General features: G+C 33.7%; 1 protein-coding gene across 1 annotated transcript; it reads right to left on the bottom strand.

Moving 5' to 3' along the window:
* Window positions 1-2,494: 2,494 nt before the first annotated feature.
* LOC132716338 (uncharacterized) lies at window positions 2,495-3,786 on the bottom strand. Its single transcript, XM_060699593.1, has 2 exons — window positions 3,630-3,786; window positions 2,495-3,266 (listed from the first exon to the last, which is right to left on the bottom strand). Exons 1-2 carry the CDS (start codon window positions 3,774-3,776, stop codon window positions 3,012-3,014), a joined length of 402 nt encoding a protein of 133 aa, XP_060555576.1. The 5' UTR covers window positions 3,777-3,786; the 3' UTR covers window positions 2,495-3,011.
* Window positions 3,787-24,570: the final 20,784 nt, after the last annotated feature.

Below are 24,570 nucleotides of genomic sequence, written 5' to 3'. Positions count from 1 at the left end.
ATACTGAAACAACATTGTTCAGCATAAAATATATATCATATCAACTATATATTCCACTTCCTATTTACCGATGGTCATTTGATATTTGGCATACAGCTAGGTGTCCCATATAATTGATTTAAGGTCTGTCTCTCATCCATTTCCTGTTTACCGACTTACATGACTTAGCTATATTTTTGACATTAATGGTCAATGATAAGAAATTTTCGTAACAGTTTTCTCAGTAACTACTGATCACAGTCTCGTGATATTTGGCATAGAGCATTAACTAGTGGTCCCATATCGTGGGATTCAATTTCAGGTCTGTTGCAAATCCACTTCCTGTTTATGGCCTTAGTTAAATTTCGACATTAATGGTCAATGGTAGGAAATTTTCGTAACATTTTTCTCAGCAACTACTTATCACAGCCTCTTGATATTTAGCATACAGCATTACCACATGGTCGCATACTGTGGGATCCATTTTCAGATCTGTCGTTTATCCACTTCCTATTTATCGATTAAGTTAAATTTTCGACATAAATGGTCAATGGTCAACGGTAGGAAATTTTCATAACAGTTTCCCCAGCAACTACTTATCACAGTCTCGTGATATTTGGCATACAACATTAACTAGTGGTCCGATATAGTGGGATTTGATTTAAGGCCTGTTGCAAATCTACTTCCTGTTTACCAATTGAGTAAAATTTTCAACATTAATGGTCAATGGTAAACATTTTTTTGTATCATCACAGCATTATGATATTTGGTAAACAAATTCAAACCGGCCTTTTCTGTCTTTGGCCCATTTTTAACTTTTTTTCGGCGTGAAATCAGCTTAGAGGAAAAAAAAATTCCGTCGAATGTTGTAGAATTTCAGATATTTTGTCCGCCTATGACTTTGTGATATCCGCAACAGTTGCCAAGGATACACAACGACGTCACGTGCAACGACGGGCTTTGACGGTCAACTTTGACGTCGTGCGTACAAACACTGGCTCAAACTATTGGCATAAAATCAACGGAATGCAATCAGAAATATGGCAAACTTTCTGCGTGCCAACTTCCAAGACGGTACTTGAAAGTTTACAAAGTGTCGCGTTCTACCTTAATTACAACCTGGCATCGCCGCCTGATGTTGCTGATGAGCTTGAGGACCTTGTGAGTAGGAATCTGGACCCATTCCTTTATGATTGCATGTCTAAGCTCCTGAACTGGTGTTGTTTGGACGTGGCGTGAAGAAATGGCTTTCTGCAGCAAATCCCAAACATGCTCAATTGGATTTAAATCCGGGGACCTCGTTGGCAAATCCATGCGGACTATAGTTGCCTCCTCAAAATATCGGTTTGTGATGTGGGCTCTGTGTGCACGGGCGTTGTCATCCATAAGAATGAAATCAGGGTACGTGCGTACATGGACGTCTAAGATTTCATTGACGTACCTTACTGCCGTCAGTGTGCCGTTTTCAATGATGTGTAGCTCCGTCTTTCCCAGAGCGCTTGTTCCCGCCAACACCATAACTGAACCCCAACCAAAACGGCGGTGTTCTGCAGCGCATGCTGGAGCTTAGCGTTCATTTTGGACCAAACCCTAGCCCGTCTGTCCGCGAAGTCCACACAAAAATTTGACTCATCAGTGAAGAGATCCGGGGACAATCATTAATTGTCCAGGTGACATAAGTCTGCGCCCATTGCAAACGCTCTTGAATATGGCGTTGTGTCAAAAGAATGCGAATTGCTGGCCTCCGTGACCTCAACCCAGCATCATGCAACATGTTTCTAACAGTTTGTGTGCTTACACGCATTCTGGAAGTGGTTACGTAAGGTCGTAGCGTCCGGCGTGGTCCTGAAAGACATTTCCATTTATTTGGAATCGGTTCCACATCCTGGAGACAACGCTCTTGGACACCCCAATGACATTGGCAACGTGCCATACTCCAACATTTCAATACCCCTGTTCATCTAATGTTAACTAAAATGACGTCTAGCCTGTCGCTTTGCCATAGTTTTTTAAAACAACAAATGTCTATGGGTATGCTTTTCCACGTGCTTATCGTGCAAGGTGTACATGTTCAGGTGTATCGTTAGCGTAAATATGATTTTAATATGATGATAATAGGACTGAAATATGCAATGTCAAAAAGGTGATCCTTAGCAAATTTTGAGTTTATTATAATATTATACATGTACTCATATTTACAGATTGTGAGTAACGGTGTAAACGAAATCATTTTAATAACAATACAGAACCCACTTTGCCAGCGGTTTCAATGTTAATTTTTGGCTACATGAAACAATGAAACCACGATGATGAAAGGTCGGCAGAACGATGGTGAAAACACGAAATTAAGTCGTGCATTTACCAACGTGGTGTCGTTATATCAACTTTTTACCATCGTTTTTTTTTCGTGGTTTTGTCCTTTCGAGTTATGTGTGTCGGGAAGGCACCTACGGGGGTACTGTTACACGAGGGATCGAGTATTATGATAACTCCATCCTTCGTGTAACAGTTCATACACAATGGTATAGAGTGTTCGTGACTCAATTACTGCAAGACTTTTGGCTAGGAGTCCGGGTCAGAAAACCTCTCAACATCCTTTTCGAATTTACTTGATCTTGACTGAAGTGTCAAATCTGCCATTTTTGTTATTGTTGTTTTTTATGATAACCCAGATTTATATTAACTGATATTAATCAAGGTATTCGAATAATCGTAATGATCTATGTAGTTTGTGTATTAAAATACTATTAAATAGATAATAACTATTATGATGGCAGTGATGATTTTGAGTTTACTACCAGGAAATCATTAGCGACCGACATTTCCAGCTAAGTAATGTATATTTCTCTCAGAACACATGTTTAACAGGCAATTACCGACAAGCCAAACTATTGGTGAAACCTTCTTTTAATCATATCTGTAAAAGTTGATATTAATCGATAATTTTAGGTAGAGATGTTGTTTAAACACATATATCCACGACAAATGATAGACAACTAACAACCGACATGCTTGCAGTCACAAAAGCTCACCTATGAACAATATGAGCGTAAAACAATTGACTTACCACCTCTGTGTTTGATATACTCCGGACTTAACACTGCTGTTTTCTCAAGCCGACTCTCTATCTCTGTTGTGTCCTGTCCATTTTCTGCACAAACGATCAGCTCTAATAAGTCAGTCTGCCAGGTCTTTCTCAGGCGCTCTTTAAAATCTGTGTAACCATTAGCACCTTTGGATCTTACTTTTCTCAATATCGTTTCATTCTTATCAGTTGGGTCCTTACCCTGTAACATTGTATTTTATCAATAATATTCACATTGTTTTATTTTCATATATATTAAATGTTGATAGCAATTCCAATACGTTCGGTACGCGTTTAATTTGTGTTTCTATAGTAAGAATAGATTTTTTTAAATCACTTTTTGAAATATGCAGAAATGATAAGATTTTCTTTTAAGAATACCATAAATGTAAGTTCCAAGCATGAACTTAGATAATTTCTCAAATGCCTCAGCTTTTATACTTCAAATTCGTATAACAATATACAATATAAAATAAAAATTCACCATTGTCACACATTCATAAAATACTGACAATTGATTTAAGTAAACGTACTGTACTGGTCTTTTAACTATTATATATCGTACCTGGATATTCTTTCTGTCTGCGACAGTGAGTAATTCAAAGCCTGTTTCACAATAAATTATGGGATCTGGATGCAAATACTTCTTGACTGCCACATAATTCTTAACTATGGCTTTACGGAAAACCTCGTTATCACAAGACTCTGCCATCTCCAGCTTTCTTAAATATAGATTTATAATTCACCATTTATTAAACAATCTACATATAACACAGTATGGTTTGCTTGGCAACATGGTTAGTGTATTAAAGATATATCGCATTACAGTTGATTTCTATAGCGAAACAAAAATATATATTATTGAGAAATATTGTTGAAAGAAAATGCATATTGTCACTTTTCGTATTTTCATTGTAAAACATTGTTTTTTCATGTCATCGGAACATATTTTCAATATTTTCACTGATGTCTTGCCGGACTACTTTCGGCTAAATTCAGCCAATACACAATATTCAAGGGAAGTCAATCAAATTTTAATGTTTAAAAAGAGAGATCAATTATGGTATGATATCATATATCACTTATGGCTACCGCCACTCATGAAATATTTATTTTCATACCTTTCGTTGAAATAAATCCTGTATTTATATATTTTAAAAAAAACCCCTAAATATCCTCTTTATTTTTCAATTCTGTAAACCGTACATGATTCGTCCATATATTGTAACATACTTGTGTCACCCAGTTTCAGGAACGCTCTGTTCTCTGTTTCAATAAACTGTTTAAAACAGTGAAATTATCAATTTGATAATTTCACTTTTTGAATTTAAGCCCCTTTACGTTTATTCAGTGAAATACCAGCGTGCACAGTACTGGAAACCAACCTTATGAAGTGACGTCGTAAATGACGTCACGTTGTGCGATTATTTGGCGCTCTTTTCATTGAGTAATAGGTTAAATGTCTTTTTAAAACGTTTCTTTACATATAATAAAAAGAAAATGTGTTTAGTTTAGTGTAAGATCGAAATATATTTCACCTTCTGAACACCAAAAATTCATATTTCACTCGTGGCTGCGAAACTCGTGAAATATACACTTCAGTCATTGTTTACTATACATACGGTGTCACAATGAAAATATCTTTCGTTATGTTTAAAAAATAATTCTTATAGGTATCTTGTACAATAAGCATTACAATTTAATGAAAGAAAACTAAAATGATATAAAGTATTCTATTTTAAAATTAAAAGTGAAAAAATATTTTCGGCTCTCTGACGACCGAATTTACTTACTGTACTGATCAGGGAAGTAACCGCTGCGGGGAGTTTGATTACATTAGTGTAATAACACGTTGACGTAACGTCATTTGCGCTATGTTAAAGCGCGCTAATGTAAGCGTTACACTATAGGCGCATGAATGAAAAATGACTATTTTTTTACATTTTACCGTTCTTATTTTATATATGTGATTAATAGTATATGTTATTTTGGTTTTGGAGTGATATATGTGGATATATTACCTGTCAAGATTTTATATGTGATATAATATTTTTATAGGTGATATTTTATCTTGGCAGGTAATATATCCACATATATCACTCCAAAACCAAAATAATAATTTTATTACCCTTCCCCTGCCAAGTTAAGACAAGTTTAAAACAAATCAAACGTCGAAATAAGATTCCCTTTAGGGTACCCCTTCACCACAACATGATGTCACATGAATACATGACGTATTTTCGTTCGAACCTAACGAATGTAAACAAGAGAAAAATGGTAGTCTGTTGATAGCACTTTTTGGAATTAATATCAAGCTTTCACAAGGTCATATTTGTTTTCAATACTGATGAGAATATATATCATTACTCTATTTTGGTAAATATTTATCATTTGACAGTTAAAAAGTGCTTGTAAATCGGAATTTAAATCGCGTAAAATCCAATTCCCATTCAATATCATTTCATGATGAGCAAAAAAAGTCTAATCTATAATAATTGTGAGGCGTTTCTAAACTTTCAACAAGGTACAGATTTCAGTGGTCTCTTAATATAGATACATACATTATAAAACATATGCAAAAATAAGTAAATATACTTATTTTCTATTAAAATTTTGTCTTTTGGAATAATTTCATCCATCTTTATAAATTATTTGGTTGAAGTGGGGCCTTGGGTAGGGGATACAATTTATATACCCAGCTACGCGTTCTACACCTATAGTTAAATCCTATTGCTTCTTCTGTTTTTTGTTTGGTTTTTAATATCATTTTGACTGTCATTTGAGCCATTACTCTAAACTATACAGCAATGATACTAAAACATTCTTCTCTATTTATAAATAAAACATACAAGCCAACCCGGTTATCAACGAAGATATCATATTTCTGTTTTGCTTAACTACCATAAGTACTTTATAAACATAATGATTTTAAAATTGGTTATTCAAATTTGCTTGGATGCGACCTTACAACATTGATCAATTAAAAAATGATCTTTATGATCATTTTGTTTAATCGTTTTACTTCATCAGTTTTATGTTGGTTAAAAATCTAAGTTTAAACATATCTATTGTTTCACCGTTCTAGACAGCTAATTTGATACTCAAACTTTATTTATAGAAATAACACGAGTAAACACTTCGTTACAGATATCATAGTTCTGATTTGTTTCTCTACAAGTAGTTTGTTACCATTAAAATGGTTTCAAAGTAAGTCATTCAGATTGTGTGAATAAAACTATTTAATGGTCATATTAACATGTTATGAAACAATATAAAAATAGTTGTATTCTAATTGGCAATGCTTTCTTTCTTACATGAATATCCATATTTACAAAGACATCCTAAAGAATATTTGTGAAATAGTTTTAATGATGTTTTACAGGAGGACACGTCGATTCTCCACTTAGAATTACATTCAATACACTACTTTATACTGGCATCAGTTGAAATCAAATTGCATTTCTGAAAGAATATACAGAAGGTATCATGATATCTAAAGTGTTAACAGTTTTGAGCATAATAATGCTTATATAAACTATTGAAAAGGTAAAACGAATCAAAGGAAAGAAAAATAATTCCGATATCACATTTATACTTTGCTTATACTTGAAAATAATACATTGTACGATATTACTGAAACGTTTGTTCGATAAAACTTGCATCGGACAATCATTAACTAAGAAATTGCACATAAATAATTGATAAACAATTTAAATTCAAATTGAGGTGTTTATTTAAATTAAAGAATAATATGATATATTAATAATCGCATTATAAAGTAATCGACCTATAGACAATAACAAATGTACCTGATTATTGTTCAAATGTTCGTTAAAATAACTACGAGGGTCGAACTTCAGCATAAGCAAGTGATAACGTGATAAATTACAGCAATTAATACTGTGAACGAACAACATTATCTTATTCAGCCGGTAATAAAATACATGTATGTAAATGACATCAAACTTATGACAACCGTTTGTATATGTTGTGTCACTAATATTTTTGTACTTTTCGTTTAACGATATATTGTTAGTCATTTTGCGATTTTGTTTGCTCCTGTATCGAAATGAAACGAGCTAAACGATTACATTTCCTGGTTCCTTTGGACGAAATGAAACAAGCTAGACCATCTGATACAGTTTCGTAAATAATGTCCTGATATAACTACGAAATACCGTAAGGGCTATCGTGGTTATACATTAAAATACAGAGGGCGACAATGCGACAGTGCGATAGTACCAGTGCGATAACGCGATAGTACGATGATGACAGTGCGGTAGTGTAATCGCACTGTCGCCATCGCATTATCGCAATGTCGTCATCGCACTATCGTATTGTCGTCATCGCACTGTCACACTATCGCATTGTCGTACTGTCCTCATCGCATTATCGCACTGTCGCCATCGCAATAGCACACTGTCGCCATTGCGTTATTGCACTTTCGACTATCGCCTTCTGGTGTGCAGCAGTTTTTAACTGCTGACCAATAAGCTGACGGTATAGAATATCAGAAAATAGTTTTTCTTTTGTCAATAAATATTTTTCTTCTTGCTTTTCATTTCCTTATTATTATTATTTTTTGTTCGCTTCTTTTCTGTATACTTAAAACGTCTAAATAAAATTACAATTTAATAATAAGTAACATTTTATATCCAAAGATAGGAGAAATACTAAAAAAGTTATACATACTCGGCAAATGTAAAAAAATGTTTGAAACTTTAATTAAGTAGAACTATTTCAGATGAAATTGTTGACATTTAAAAGATGCAAAAAATAGAATAATTGATTATTACTTATGTAAAAAAACCAACAATATATTCATAGATCATGTTACAAAAATATGTACATAAAAATGTGTAATGGAAAATAATAATGATAATAATGTAGATTTGAGAAGTATGTATAAAATACAAAATAAAACGATTCTTTATATTTAATTAGTCAGCAATACATAAGTTTTCTCGACAGATTAATAAATCTAACTGGTAAGCACTGGTCACTATAAAAAATCTTCTAAAATTACTTAGTAATAGCTTTTTAATTATAGAGGTTTTATTGTTATGTAAGATGTAGATTTTGATATAACTTTATATAACTAACATTGTAAAAAAGATATTCAGAAATTTACGTCAACACATTTTTTCTATATACATAACATAATGGTCAGCAATTCAGCCCTGAGGAGAGGAAAATGATATTTCCCGTTTTATACTTATTTATTTTGCAATGTTGGTAAAAATTGCTTTGTAGTTTATGCTATATTTTCTTCTTATACTATATAGTCAGCGGATTTAATATACTATGCATTAGGTACAAATGTATAGTAGAATCTGCTGACCCGATAACCCATTACCGCAGAAGCATTTTGTGAAAAATGGCTCTTTTATTGAAAAACCACCTGTTACACAATTTCAAACTGCTATGAAACAATAAAAAATACTTTAAATACTAATTAAAACTTGGCACAAATGTTAACTGCATCATAGCCTTTGTAACGGCATGCTCAATCTTAATTTTCCTGTTACCATGGCAACGAGGGCATATTTCAAAATAACTATATTGTGTTGATTTTTTTTTATCAAAACTGATTTCAAAGTGCTGCAACTTCTCAAGAGTAAAATGCTTTTCAGCGTTGGTTACACGTTACCTTACGCCATTTTGAGCCTCTCACACGTCCATTTTATTTGGAGTTGAGTAGAGCGGGAGTCCCCTTTCAAACGCCCATGCAAAAGAGGGCACATATATATCTAGAGATATTTGGTTTTATGCCGTGAATTTCTTATTATATTGCAATGTTAGCAAATACTAAAGATTTAACATCTCACAAATCTATAAAACCACTGCTGAGAAACTAAAAAAAGAAACTACTTAAGCGGTTTTTGCCGTATTTTTTTCTTAATCTATATGGTCAGCAGATTTAACGTTCTGTACGTCTTGAAAATCTGCTGACCGGTTAAACGTATAGTAGAGTCTGCTGAACAGTTAAACATTTAGAAGAATCGGTTGACCAGTTAAACGTGCAATGAAATTGCTGACAACTTTTAAGATATACAGAGAAAATTATGTTGAAACGTACATCTCTTTTTCACACTGCTAGTAAATATAATAAATTATACATCTTACAAAACAATTAAATTACTGTTAACCAATTAAAATATATTAATAGAAATAGCAGTATTTTTTTATATTGAACAAAGCTGACCAGTTAGGTTTATATTTGGATTTATAGTGAAAACTATAATATATTAGAAATGAAATGCGTATTTTCATTTTCTGTATTTACACTTTAAAAATTTGTTCTTCACTGAAGTGAAACATATTTCCAGTAGTTTTACTTGTGTTTTGCTGGACTTCTTTCTTCCAGATTCAGCCGATATCAGAAATTTAAGGGCAAGTCTTCCAAATTGTAATGTCAAACAGAGAGAAAAAGTTTCTAATAATACCGACCACCAGTATTTATAGAAAAAAACAATGAATATCCTCTTTGTACTACTGACCAATCAAATATTTCATGCACCTTTAAATGTCAACATGACATCATTTTCATCTGAAATCGTTCGACTTTTTTAAGTTCAACAAAGTTTATTACATTTTCGTGTATTTTCCCGATCTTTTGATATAAAATGATACTTTTTATTAAATTATAATTTTATCTAGACGTTTTCAGTATACAAACAAAGAAAAATAAAAAAAAATCTAAATAAGTAAAATTATTTTCCCATTTACGGCTAGCCCTTGTGAGCTCAAGCCTCCATTCCGCACAACCCCATATGGTTGGATGGTTAGGAGGTATGATGGTGTGCCTGCTGGTATACGTGTCTCCGTCGGGAATTTTTCTAGTATTTTTCCGGAATTAATCCGATAATCGAACTGTAAATGCTTATTTCATGTATTTTAGCACATATTCCGCCATTTCTGACTTGCACCTGTGTGCCCATGCTCTATTTCGGGTAATGACATATTTAAGCTTTGGTCCGCTGGTTAAGGTGTGTCCGTCGGAAAATTTCAGCTCATGTCTTGCCATTTCCGACTGGTTCCTGTGAGCTCCATCCTCAATTCCGCAGAACCACATATGTTGGGATGGTTAAAGGGGACTGACTGTCCCTCTGCTGGTACAGGAATACGCTTGTAAATTTCCGACGTTTAGCCGGAAGTCGAAGGGTTAATGGCCATTTCAGCTCATATCTCGTCAATTTTGGCTGACCCCCATGAGACCATTTGGTAACTTTCTGCGAAAATCTCGATATTTTCAGCTTGCTCCTGTGATCTCAAGGCGAGGTTCCACAGAAACCCATAAAGTTGCATGCTTTGGTACGATACACCGGTTGGAATATTTTAACTTCGTGAATATCCAATTTTATCTTAAAGTCGTGATTTCACAAATTTTACTCCGTGAATTTACGTTTGCAACATACGGACATCACAAATTAATGTTTTCAATTTCACGATTTCAAGAACACAGATTCATGATTTCAACTTCGTGAAATCACTGTTTGAACTTCATGAATTCACAATGTCTTTCAACTCCATGAAATCAAGTTAACTTCACGAATTCACGATTTAAACTTCATGCTTTCAACTGCACGAAATCACTATTTCAACTACCAGAAATATGAAATCGTTAATTCACGGTGTTGAAATCGTGAAGTTGAATTCGTTAAGTTGATATCTTGAATACGAGAAGTTGAGATATTGAATACGAGTACGTGAAATTGATTTCGTGAATTTATGAAGTTGAAATCGTCATTTTGTTGAAATTGTGATTTCGCGTAGTTAAGATCGTGAACCATGAAGATGAAATCGTATATTCAAGAAGTTGAAATCGTGAATTTGTGATGATGAATTCGAAGTTGAAATGTCACAAGTGGTCTTTGGTATTTAAGGATCCAGTGTGTCTCTGCTGTTATATTCTGGGCTGCGTTTCATGGAGATTCCTTAGTCTTATGTCGGTCCTAAGATAAAAATTGAGACAATTTTGCGTTTCAAAGAAAGTCTTAAAAAGGTCCTCACTTTTTACTCCTATATTTATGACCAAAAACAGTCCTTAGTCTATAGGAATGTTTTGGAGGTATCTTAAGATTGTCCTAAGTCAAAGACACTCCAAATTCAAACATGGCAGCGTCCATGGTAGTATTTCAAAGAGTGAGGGCCCAGTGCCGGGGGACATGTCACAGGCACTGGACGTTTATACTGACGAGTAGTTGATTAGTCGATACTGTACGAATTTCCAAGGGAATCGATTATGCAAATCACCGAATTAGTGAAAGGGGATATTGAGAATCATTTAATTTTACCAATGAAATATGGTGCTATATCAGTCAAATATATTTCATTTTTTTAAATATAAATATGAAATATAAATATGAATGTCAAAACACATATTTATTTTCAGGGACTCTTTTCGACTTTTTGTTTGAAAAATCTGATAATAAAAAACCAACTTTTGTTGAATTTTGCTTTGAAAAATATCCAGAATGATAGAAAATGGTCTAACTAAGAAATTAAATCCGAACACCAATATCTTTAATTCAGTTATTAATGCTGTACAGACGTTTAAACAGTTGTTGACGTGACGTCACAATGTAGCGCCAAATATCGCGTGCAATCAAGGCGCGATAATATATTACTGCGCGTTGTACAATTGCAGTGGCGTAGCTCGTAACCATTTTTCTTTGAAAATGAAATTAAATAAAAAGGTTATATTTTCGTTTTTTCGTGAAATATGGTACATATTTTCACTAAGCATGATAAAATGTTTATGTCTATTACGTTTAGAGGGCAATACATTATTAACTTGCTATAATCAATTGCATAGTAAATCCAGTCCGGGATTATGCGCGTGCCATTTTATTTTGTAACTTTGTTTTTAGGAGAGTAAATTGGTCATAAGTTTTAAGTTTACGACAAAAGATAGGACAGTAACTTGAAACGATCTTTAGTGCAAAAACTTTTTCTTCTACAGTTGGTCATAAGTCCTAGGATTTTGATTAACTTAGGACTCTCCATGAAACCTGGTATTATGGTCATTTTAGCTCAAATGTCGTCACCGATTCTGATTTGTTTCTTTGAGTTATAGCTTCAATTCTGCAGAACCCAATATTATATGTTGTTTTGGTTTTGGAGAGATATATGTGGATATATTACCAGTCAAGATTTTATATCACCCGAGCCGTTATATCGACATATATTACTCCAAAACCAAAATAATAACTGTATTACCCTTCCCCTGCCGAGTTAGGCTATTTTGATATAAATCATAGCTACTTCTAATGAAACGTCGAAATAATTCCCTTCAGGGTGCCCCTTCACCACAACATGACGTCACATAAATACATGACGTATGTTCTTTCGAACCTAACGAATGTAAACAAGAGAAAAGGAGAAGTCTGTTGAACGCACTTTTTTGGAATTAATATCAAGTTTTCACAAGGTCATATTTGTTGATGAGAATATGTTTCATTACTCTATTTTGGTAAATATTTATCATTTGACAGTTAAATAGTGCTTGTAAATCGGAATTTAGATCGCGTAAAATCAAACCGTACGGGCATCGCGCTTACAACGTGGGATACCAAACGGGGAAATTTGGTGTGAATATTACCCGTCTGGCTCGGTAATATCAATTTCTTTCGGGTGACCAATATCCAATCAAAAAGGAGGAAAAAATCTGGAAGGGCAATAAATTAGAATGTATGGTTGCCAACAGTTAACCATATATAGTTTATCGCGTTTACTATGACTAACTAGTTAATTTTCGATTTAACTCAACGATGAATAACATAATTATATCTATTAGACTACCTTGATATTTTGTTACTGTTAGATAGATTGATAAATAACGAATAAGTATGAACTTCCTTCCAAAATCATTAAAAGTGCCAAGAACTTCCAACACTTTAGTAAATAGATAATGCAAAGTGTTTCTTTATATTAGATTTCGTTAAAACTTGCCAAAAGCAATGAGTTTTGGTAAGGTACAACACTCTCGGAAGGAATGTTTCCAAAGTATTCCGCAATATCTATTATCTGTTCCCTGAAAATTTAATCAGCTATACAGATAATTATCTGATATTAATACCCTGGCAACAAACGAATTTTAGGGGGAAGGGATATAGGAGTCAGCCTGTCGGTCCCCGTCAGTCCATCCACATCATGGTTTCCGGACCATGACTAGAGTTCCGAAAGAGATATTGTAATGTAACTTGGTACAAATGTGGTATATACATGATATAGCAAACTGATATAGAGACCCCAGCTGGTATTGCATTTGGAATCCCTGGGGTCAAGGTAAAGTACATGGTTACTAAAAATAGAAAAAAGGTTTTTGGACAATACTGTTTAGCAAGGTTATATGACGTCCTCAGTTTGTACTGCATTTTGACCTCCTGGGGTCAAGGTCAACGTCACTGCACTGTGACTAAAATAGAATTATGGTTTCCGGACAAAAATTAAAGTTATAAAAGAGATATTGTATTCAAACTTGCTGTCAAGTAAACTTATAAGAAGACCTCGGTTGGTATTGCATTTGGACCCCTGGGGTCAAGGGCAATGTCACCGTTACATAAAATAGAAAAATGGTACCCGGACAGTAACTAGAGTTAAGAATCACATAATGTAAGCAAACTTGCTGTATAGCAATTTTATGTGGAGATATCGGTTCGTATTGCATTTGGATGCAATGGGGTCAAGGTCATCGTTACTATAAATAGAAATAATGGTTTCTGGACCATAACTAGAGTAGGGAATGAGATATCATACTGAAACTTGGTGTACAGCAAGCTTATATGAGGACTCCGGTTGGTATTGCATTTGGACCCTATGGGGTCAATGCCGAGTCAAAGTTAGTTTAATAGAAAGATGGTTTCTGGACACTAACTTGAGTTAGGAATGAGATATCGTAATCAAACATGCTGTATAGCAAACTTATAAGAAAACCTCGGTAGATAGTGCATTTGGACCCCCTGGAAAAAATGGTTTCCGGACAATTAAATTCAATTCGTTTATTTGTATATATGGCCTCAGGCCCAGACACAATTTATACAACATCACATAAATGATTCATTGCATGTGGTTATGATCAGACTGTAAAATATAACATTCAAAATACTAATTAATTATGTTTATACATGAAACACTATTCAGACATACTAATAAATTATTCTCTCTCTTTAAAAGTCCAATAAATGTACACTGATATATTCCATATTATATCTGCATTTTCATTTTATATTAAATCATAACATTTTTGTATTTTTTTGGATAACGAAAATAATAATCTGGCAAATTTTGAGTACCTAGATTAGCATACAAAGGATATACAATCATAAAATAAAATTCATTTTCAAAAGTAGTTTCACAATAAATGCATACAAATAAACAACGAAAATTTGCTAGATATTTTCAAAATTTATCAAAATTTTTAACTTTAATATATTTTTCATCCCCAAAACACTGCTTAAAACTAATATGATGACACAACTTAATTGTCTTAGCACACTAAGCACACCAACATTGATTGCTCAATCTTTCAATTTCTGGAAATATTTATTAAAAAGATTTTGGGGTTTACAACATTTTTAGCTTCCCACACATAGCCAAAACAATTTTCATGAAAATGCAGACTTACATCGCTAGCCCAATTGTGTATCCTAAATTATCAAATGATAGAAGCATTTCATAGCAGAGTCTAGTATATCTATGTCTAGGTAGATTTTCGAACCTTATCCAAAATTTAATGCACCGTTTAGATGCATAAACTCACAAAGGAAAACTCCATGCATCATCAATTACGGCATCATAACAAGCTGATTTAATTACATTTAGAAATATTTTACATGCATATATCTGCAACGCCTCTATACAGTTTTTTTAGGCCCTATATTTCCGGCCCATATAACATTACAGATGCGACTTTAGAGTCAAAAATTGCAAAACAAGTTTTATATGGCACACACGATAAATGCTGAACAGAATTTAAAATGTACAGAAGAACATTTTTGGCCTGGTTATACAAGACTTCGGCCATTTTATCTAAAGACAAGTTGTTTGAGAAATATAAACCAACATATGTAGAACCATTATCAATTTGATTTGCAATTGACTACCATTATAAGTCCATTTTTCTCTTCTAGCTATTTGACCACCACGTTTAAACACTAATATTTTAGTTTTCGTAATATTAACAGTTAGTTTTTTTCTTTGTGTACAAAACTGGTTTAATATATTAAATTGTTTTTGTAACTCAACAATTGTATCTGACATTTAAGCGATATCATCAGCAAATAGCAATATAATAATTTCAACAGTATCAGGAAATAGCTGAATTCTTCTTACATTATCATCTTTTAAAAATGACTGTAACTCATTTATGAACATTGCAAGTAATACCGGACTTAAACTACATCTCTAACGGAATCCAACTGGCAGGAAAATACATCAGTTACCCCCCCTCCATATGATCGAACACATGCTTTAACTGACGAATAAATTAGACGTACTGCCTGAAATAAATACCTTTTATTCCATTTCTTTTTAATATCTCAACAAATAAACATCTCTCTATGGAGTCAAAAGCTTTTTGAAAATCTATAAAAGCTGCATATACTGATTTTCCTTTCATATTTAAATAGTTATTTACAATAGAATATAAAACAAAAGCATTATCAATTGTATTGAACCAGCTTGAACTTCTGAGAGCTAACTGTAAGCCTAAACATAGAATGCTCATCTTTAAGTCATTATTGAAAAATAAACCTTACTAAATACCTCCAATAATGCTATGCCCCTATAATTATTTGGGTTGTTCAAACTTCCTTTTTTGTGCAGTGGTATAATAACTGATTTTGCCCAAACATCAGGGAATTCACCACGTGAAAATAAGGTAGTAAAACATTAACGCCGTATATTCGTTGTTTAGATATAATCTAGCCACTGTGAGATTATTGATTTTATTCCTTGTAAAATTTCCTCATTTGTGGTATTAGAATTAAAGATAAGTTCTTCAATTTCATTAAAGTTTACACTTACATGACAATTATCATCCCTGATGTCGTTTATAACATATTCATTCCCACTATTTGAAAATAATGAACTAAAATGATCAAACCATACCTCAAGTGAAATATCAAATACTGGTTTCGGTTTCTTTTAACATTTGTAACTTCAGACCAAAACTGTTTAGAATTATTTACAGAACTCTCTACTTTATGCAAATATGTTCTATTCAACTACTGACATTTCGATCTTCATATATTTTTATAATTATATTTACTCTGTATACATTCAAGTAAGTTATGATCCGATCTTGCAATCTCAATCTTTTTACAATTTTCTAGTGGTTTGTTTGCCTTTTACAATCTTGGTCAAACAAATGCTTAATGTTTACCTTTTTTCCTTTTACCCGTTCAAACTGTACGCTACTACTTCAAATAACTGATTCAAATTCGTGCATAGCTAAATTTATATCAATATCATGATCCCTTAACATTGTATCCAGAGCAACAAAGCCCCCATTAAGTATATTTTCTGATAAAGCAATTTAGAAAAGCTTGGCAGTTATCTCAAATACACACAGCGCAGTGGTTTGGTCACTTTTCGGCCCACTTTTGGAATCGTCCCAGTCGATTTTGGCCAGTCTGGTTTCGGTCGACACCTTTTGGCCCACATATTAAATTGTATGTACTTAAGATAAATATTACATAAATATCCGGTAAAACCTTTGCCCTGCTGAGGGTACGCAGATAATAAAATTCATTTCCCATGCCCCGGAACAGCGCAAACGTCAAAACATGACTCTTCGTTTTAAGCCGCACTCTACCGGGGGCGAGGATGGTGGCTACAAATGACTGCATGGTGTATTACAACAATGCACACTAAATCATCTAAATAGGTTTTTCTAATCCCACTGGTTTCGAAAAAAAATGCTTAAAGCTTTGAAGAATTTTTATGAAACTTGGATCAATTGTTTACCACAACCAGAGAACATGGAAAATGTATAATTATGTCAGGTGTACCGACTCAAGCTCAGGGTCACACGTAGAGGTCAAATGTTGACAATTGGATTCCGTGCCCACTTCTTATTTCCTAAACCGCATAAAGGATTGTCTTGCACCTTGTGTCAAATGTTAACCAAATCAAGACCATATGTAGAACCTTTCTTGGGGTTAACGCCTTTCTGATACACCGAAAAAGCATGTATATTAATATACGTAAACTATGTAATTAATATAAACATCGCATGAATTATTTATGATCAGTTCATGAATACTTTGTTTCATCAACTTTGGCTGAATACATTTAATAACTTTTAGATATTTAACTTTTCATTAAACAATATTATTTTTTCTTAAAATCATCAGAGTTCACCAGGTCACGAATCGAGCTTAGGTGGTTCCTATTTGTCGGGGCTATTTTAAGTGAGTATCTTTTAATTGTCTTTTCAGCATTGAAACATGTTATATAGAGGATATTGAATGAGTGTAAGATTAATCCTGAATTTATTGAACGAGTCGAATTAAATTATATTATGCAAGCCTATGGCGAGCATAATATTATTTTATTCAACGAGTTTAATTAATTAAATATTAAACGTTTAAGAATTTAATATTCTATTTAGCACATAACAAAATTAAAGGCCAATTGAAGTGAAAAAGACTTTTTTTTCATTGACCCGCCAATAGTTCTAGCATAACGCTATCATTTAGCGCTATGTTTATATAACGAATATGACTTCACGTCAAAATATATGCATGGCCGTGCAATACCATTTTTACGGAGTCGTAAAAACGGCACTGAACCATCCTTATGATATCAACAGCCACCAGTTCAGAAGCCATGTTTTCTAATGCTTAGTGCGGCCCTTATGATCATTGTTATGTCACCGCAACGACTGCCATGCAATGGCATGTAACGAATCACTTGTTTGTTTATTTGTGTGCGACCGTTTGTGTAAGATGCGTACAATTGAGTTGTGAGTGGTTGTATCTGACACCTAATTGTTCACCCGAGCATTGGGTATGAAATATTTTCATTAGAATATGAATCGGAATTGGAAGTTTCTTTTATATTTAGTATATATTATAAAATTTAATGTAACATGAATTTTAACTACAAAATTATATTAAACTGAATTGGTCAATAATCGAAGGTTTGTAATACCATAAATAAATATGTAAGTATTAAGAATCATATAATTATGCTGATATAACTAACATTATCGGTTTTTCATTATTTCCTTTTGAAATAATTCCTATTTCTATTCACAAACAACAATTGATTGACTTTAATTTGATGGGTGTTATAGTGTTATACTTATTGTTATCTATAATTTCTTTCATGTGACAAGCCATTTGTTTATCATTGGATATATCATAAACCAGAGACACGTGTCTGTTCTTAATTGTGGACATCAACCTGACTATTTCATACCGTAATATATGATAAATATTTAGCTGTTTATTCTGCTTAATAGTAAATAATGTAGGGCGATTATTTATATTTTTAAAAAACTCACCCTTTTATTGTCGATCACCATAATTTTTAAAATGCATGTAGTGGAAATTTTAAGTTATCAATACCCCATGAGAAATGTACGTAAATTAAAAAAAAAAGAAACCCAATTTCTCCCCATAACGTAAACTACATAGAAATGAAATGCAATACGGATAGTGTATGTGAAAACATACATTGTGCATGCACACCTCATTATAGATAAATATATGGATTACATTATGGTTAAAAAATACGATTACAAACGAGACCATGACTTAAACGAATAGTGTGTTGTTTTATTGTTTGTAAATTTATTCTATATTACTTATAAAAGGGACACTTCAAAGTCATTTAATATGTCTATCGGTACAGAAAACCTTCACCGATTTAAATGACATTAATTGTGACGATACCCTATATAATAATCTCTAGTGTAAGAGATAAGTAATAGAAAGAGCACCGAAACACGAGGCTATCTGATTTGTACGAGGGGGCGTAGCCCCCCGAGTATTAAATCAGATTGCCGAGGTTTTGGTGTTCTTTCTCTTTTTATCATAGTCAAACATAAAAACACGTTCCCTTGTTGTCACAATTTTTAAAACCCCGGGAAAAGTAACCAATGATACGAGCATTCTCAATATGATATTTCTGCCGTTTTCCCTTTCTCTGCCGCTCGTCACCCAAAATGGTAAACCCCAGCAAAAATGAGCCAATCAACGGGGCATATGATCTCGAGTGCGGGTAACTGATACCTGCACTCAGTTACCGCACTGTGCATGTTATGATTATACAATTTAACTCTGACACTTTTTCAACAGGGAAAGGTTCCCCAAACTATGATACCCAACTTGTACATGATATAGTGTTTTCTACCCACAAAAGAGATACATATCCCTTTAATGGGAGTATTTTTAATGGGGGTTCTTATAAAACAAGTCCATTCGGTTGTGAAAAAAGCGTTCTTTACCGACAAAACCCCATTCACTCATATGCCATGTGTAATTAGGAAAAACACCCTTTGTATACTTTTATTTTTAGATAACATTGAAAATATAATGATCAGGAAACAATTGACGTTTCTCCAAACCACTACAAAAACTCAAGTCAATTAAACCTTAGGCAACCCTTATCAAAAGTATATTTTTAAAACCTATTTTAATGCCGCTTTAAACTAAAGCGTTTTCCCCAATCGGCCCGAGAAAAAATGTCCCTTTCCCTTTGGGGTAAATTTTCCAATTTTTAACGTTTTCGGAGGAGCCCCCTCCGAGGGGGTTGTACTCAAGGGCCCCCCTACACACCTTTTTCTTTTATTTCTGATGTAGCTTCTTGGTAAAATTAACTTTTTCTTTCTGGGCTTTTTTTTCCCAAAATGCAGTAAAGCATTCCGGGTCCATATTTAACGTCCCAAGAGATTTTTCAAAATTTTTTTCAAAAAATTGTTTAGAAATAACATCAACCCCAAATCTATCCATTTTTTAAAAAGTTTAATAATTTAATCCTTGTTTTTTGGGAGGGATAAACTTGGGGTAAAATACATTTCGGGGTCCAAAAATCCATAACTACAGCTTATTGGGGATATTTTTTTTAAAAGGTTTTTATTTTCATGAAAAAAATGCCCGGGCCCCTTTTTAATTTCCCATTTTTTTTACCCGTGAAAACCCCCCCTTTCTTTATCATTATAAGAATTTTGGGATTAAAATTTATTTTTCCCCAAAAATACTTCTAGCCAACTAAAAAACTGACAAAATTTTTCCCCGCAAATTAAGTCGAATTAACCATACCTTAAAAATTAAAAGGGTTAACTTAAAACCCGGTTAAAATAAAAAAATTTTAAAAAACCCTTTAAAATTAAGTAAAAAATAAAAAAAACATCCCCGAAGAAAAGGAAATTTTATTTTAAAACCCAAATGGAGAAAGTTGAAATTCCCCGGCCCCCCATTAAGTAACCTCCCGTAAGAAAGGAATGCCCCCAAAAACTTGGGAAAAGGAGCCCCCTTGCTTAATTTGCACTTGTAAAAAATTTGGGCCCTGAATTTTAAAAGGGGCAAAAAGGAAAAGATGGAGATGATAGTGGGTTTGGGGGGGCAAAAAAAGACAACATCGATTTAAAAAAGACCGAAAACTGTGCCGATCTAAATAATGTGTGACAGAAGGGGAGACGTGAAAAGGATTGCTAGGGGAAATGGGTACCAGCTTTTTTTTTGTTTAGGAAATTTTGCAATGCTATGTCATTCCCAAAAAAATTTTCCCAGGGGGGTCCCCATTTACAGTTGACTGAATCGACCAGAACTGACCAGCCTTGACATGTTTTTTAAGATATAATTTGCTTCTCGCTACGAGGAATGAACCTGATGTTTATTCTTCTGATGCAACTCAGGAATGAACATGGGTCCTCACTTCGATCCAGAAAACAGAGGCATGCAGATGAAAAGCATCTCGTTCACCCGCATTTCGAGAAGAAGAGAAATTCAAGTGGGTGCCATCAGCAGCGAGCGTGATGGCTTTGCAATTTAGAGATAGGTCAGGGGAAAAGCGATGATGACTATATGAGCAAGGTTCGTGCCAATAAACGCTATTCTTTCTATGCAGACAAATTGAGACATTTGTGTCAAAAAATTCGTGCGTAAAATGAGGGGCCAAACTGACTCAATATGGTTCTGCTTCAACACGACCAATGCCCCAGCGCACACAACCCAAATGTTGCGATGGCTGCTTGCAACTGACTGCTGCTTTTTGGAAAATTCTTCCTTAATCCACCATATTTCTGGGATCTTGGCCCGCTCTAAACTTCTACCTGTGTAACCAACCTTCGTGGTAGATGTTTTGTAAAAGCAATTAAATGTCAGGAATTGGTCAATGAGCTACTTATACAAAAGAGAGTCTAATTTTATAGGTAAAAAGTTTAGCCACAGGTTGAGGCCCAAAGTGCATTGATGTAGAGTGGCGATCTATATTGAAAAAGTCTTCACAACCATTAGGTTGAGTTCTCCGGACTACCGAACGTACATCTCGGACGCCGAGAACTTTGTATTCAATCCTCGTATATTTATATTCATGGTTTAACATATATTCTCAGTGATTTGAGTGTTGATGAAATGTGAATTCATATCAAATAGGTCTTAACCCATGTATATACATTTGAACTTTAAAGATGACTACTTGATGGTTAATCCGTTCTGTACCAAATATTCTTATTCTAGGTTTATTTGTCCGACCAGGTGTTCAGCCACACTGAAACGACATAATAAAAAAACCATATTGATTGCAAATAAAACCAAATTCTAAAAAGTATGAAACCAGTATTTACCAAAGCGCTAAGTGGTATTTTTCATTACGATTAATAATTGAGTAAATGTTGACATATAAATTTATGCCCGATACATTTTTCGAATTAAAATGAAAGATTTTTAAGTGGGATTGGTTTACAATGTGGCACACCTTTCACAAAACACATTTCAAATATTGAATGAAAACACAAAAGAAGCGTATCATTTATATCTCATACAGCAATTGTTTTGCGACAAAAAATGCTTTATCTATATTTATGTTCCACATGATTTCATATGACATTTGAAAATGATAAATTAATAATTTAGGTTTTCCTACGAACATGTTTTTTAATAAAACAAAAAACACCATATATTCTTTCAGCGGTTTTTTGTGAATCATAACTTAATTATGATGCCGTCTTGCGCCCATTTCAAAACCTCAGAAAAAGATTATATTTTTATGGGCAACTCACAAGGCGTTCGAAATCATTACAAAATGTAACGCGGTAACATATAAACTTTGAATATTGTATAAATGTTATTAAAAAGCCAGCGAGGATCATTGACTCCATGCCGAAAGTTTTGAGTCTATCATTGTCTCTATAAAATGTCGAGGTAACGGAAAATGAATCCCGACATTTTGCCAAATTTAAGTAAGTTCTAACAAGTCAAGGTAAAAATTATGAGCTTGCGAATTTGTCCTCAACATCATGATGCACTCAATAAATATCTGCCGTGATAATTAGCAATTTTTAAGCTGTTGATTTCTTTAACCATCAAAAATGCAAGGCTCCGAAAAACCAAAATGATCGCAAAAGAGGGCGCGCAATTGAGTACCGATAGTAGTAGGCTATTTTTGCAGATAGCTGAGGTCCATTTTATTAGACCAGAAGATAATGACATGTTTCTGTGTATTGTTTCTCCTAATCGTCCACAAGCGACACATACACTTCTTTAACAAGAGTTACAAAGTTGTTATTATATTTATTTATCCTTTTTTTGAGAGAAAAGAATCCTATTAGTTGTAAACCTGTAGTGTGGCACATTGAATTAAGGCTTTTACACTCTAAAATTAAAAACGAAGAAGTTACATTTTAAGCTTTTATACTCTAATGAATTTGCAAAGTCTGTTGATTCGTTTAGAAAAAGCATTCATAAAAAACGCTGTCACTTATTAGAGATATTCGACCAGCTGCGACACAACATGCATCGAGACATGTTTTAAAAAAGTTATTTAGTACAGGGCGGACCCCCCGAACCCCCAAAAAAAAATACAACTTAATTACAGATTGCCTTTCATCCAACGGGAAAATAACAAAGAGTTGTCCGGCAATTGAATTAAAGGGCCAATTAGAATGTGCCTTGATGATTATTGATACAGAGTGACTAATTTTACAATAGGTATTTGAATTGGTTTATATACAAGAATACTAACTCAAACCCAAACGGGTATCAGTTTACGTCCTTTTAGTTCGCTATTAAATTTAAAAAGAAATCATTACTTTATGATTTCTTGAAACATTTTGTGAGTTAAAGATTTATTATACTTTGCATTCTTATCATATTAACAGATTATGCCTTATTTGCAAAAAACGTGAATGTTTCAGAAACAATTAATAGCCATTGAAAATACAGAGATATGTATTCACACTTTTAATAAAACTATAAAATTAAACCATTGGTATTTTCCGCAAATACCCATTCAATATTTATATCTAACTCACGTTATTCAAAATTTCTAAAGTTTTACGCAGTTCATTGATTAAATGTTGAATCTGCTTAAAGCCGTGCTAGGGGGCCGTGGATGGTAGTTGTTGCACTGGACAGTACCGGTTCCATGCAACAGGCTGAATCAAAAACCGAAAGGCCTTGCAAAACGTTTTTAAATTTGGCCCGCCGTTGGCTTCCTTTAGGGGTCTTATATTCAACTTCTATTTTATTCGTTCTTAATGGAATAAAAAGATAGTATCAGGCTGAAAGAAAAACAAAACTCAGATTAGACTTGTGCGTACCAACAAATATGACACTGGTAAGACTGTTACATATTTGCAAGTCGTAATCTTCACCTGCGTGAATTGTAAGAATGAACTTGTTCTAGCTTCCATAGATTTTGAGAAAGGTCAATCAGCTCTGAGAATATCAAAGATTAATATACTTCCTGAGTGTGTCATCAAACAGAACCAAATAGAAGAAAACAGAATCCCTAGAAAAGGTTTCACAGCCAAACAATTGAAAGTGCAGCGGCCCGGTTTTGATTCAGCCTGTAAATGACGTACCTATGGGAAATGCAACGTTACCGTTCCCGCGCCCTAGCACCGGCTGAAGCAGAATTCAACATTAAAAACACGAAATGGTTGGGAAATTTCAATTTAGAAAACATCCCAGATTGTTCATACCGCGGTGGTATCATGAACTCAGAATTTATAGTAGTCATTCCATGAAAAGCCGGCCTATGGTCCCAAGTAAAGAGAATGCGTGTGCCCTCCAACGAGAAAAAAAATGCGGCAGAAACTAAATAAAAATGGATTTTGAAAGGGTATTTGAGGTTTAGAAGCCTGCATATCACAATAACGACGACGTCAAAGACAAATTAAAAAAGCAAGGCCAACATATCCTAAGGGTGATTATACAGTATTCAAGTAGGGAATTACTGAAGTTGAAAATGATCCAAAGAGAGAAACTAAAAGTACCATATAACATGTAATTAAGCCACCGAAAATGTCTGTGTGCTGAACAATAGCAAGG

Source organism: Ruditapes philippinarum, unplaced genomic scaffold (assembly GCF_026571515.1).
Source record: "Ruditapes philippinarum isolate M1 unplaced genomic scaffold, ASM2657151v2 ctg4545_1_1_1_1, whole genome shotgun sequence".
NCBI lineage: Eukaryota > Metazoa > Mollusca > Bivalvia > Venerida > Veneridae > Ruditapes > Ruditapes philippinarum.
This window is presented reverse-complemented; position numbering and strand designations above follow the sequence as displayed.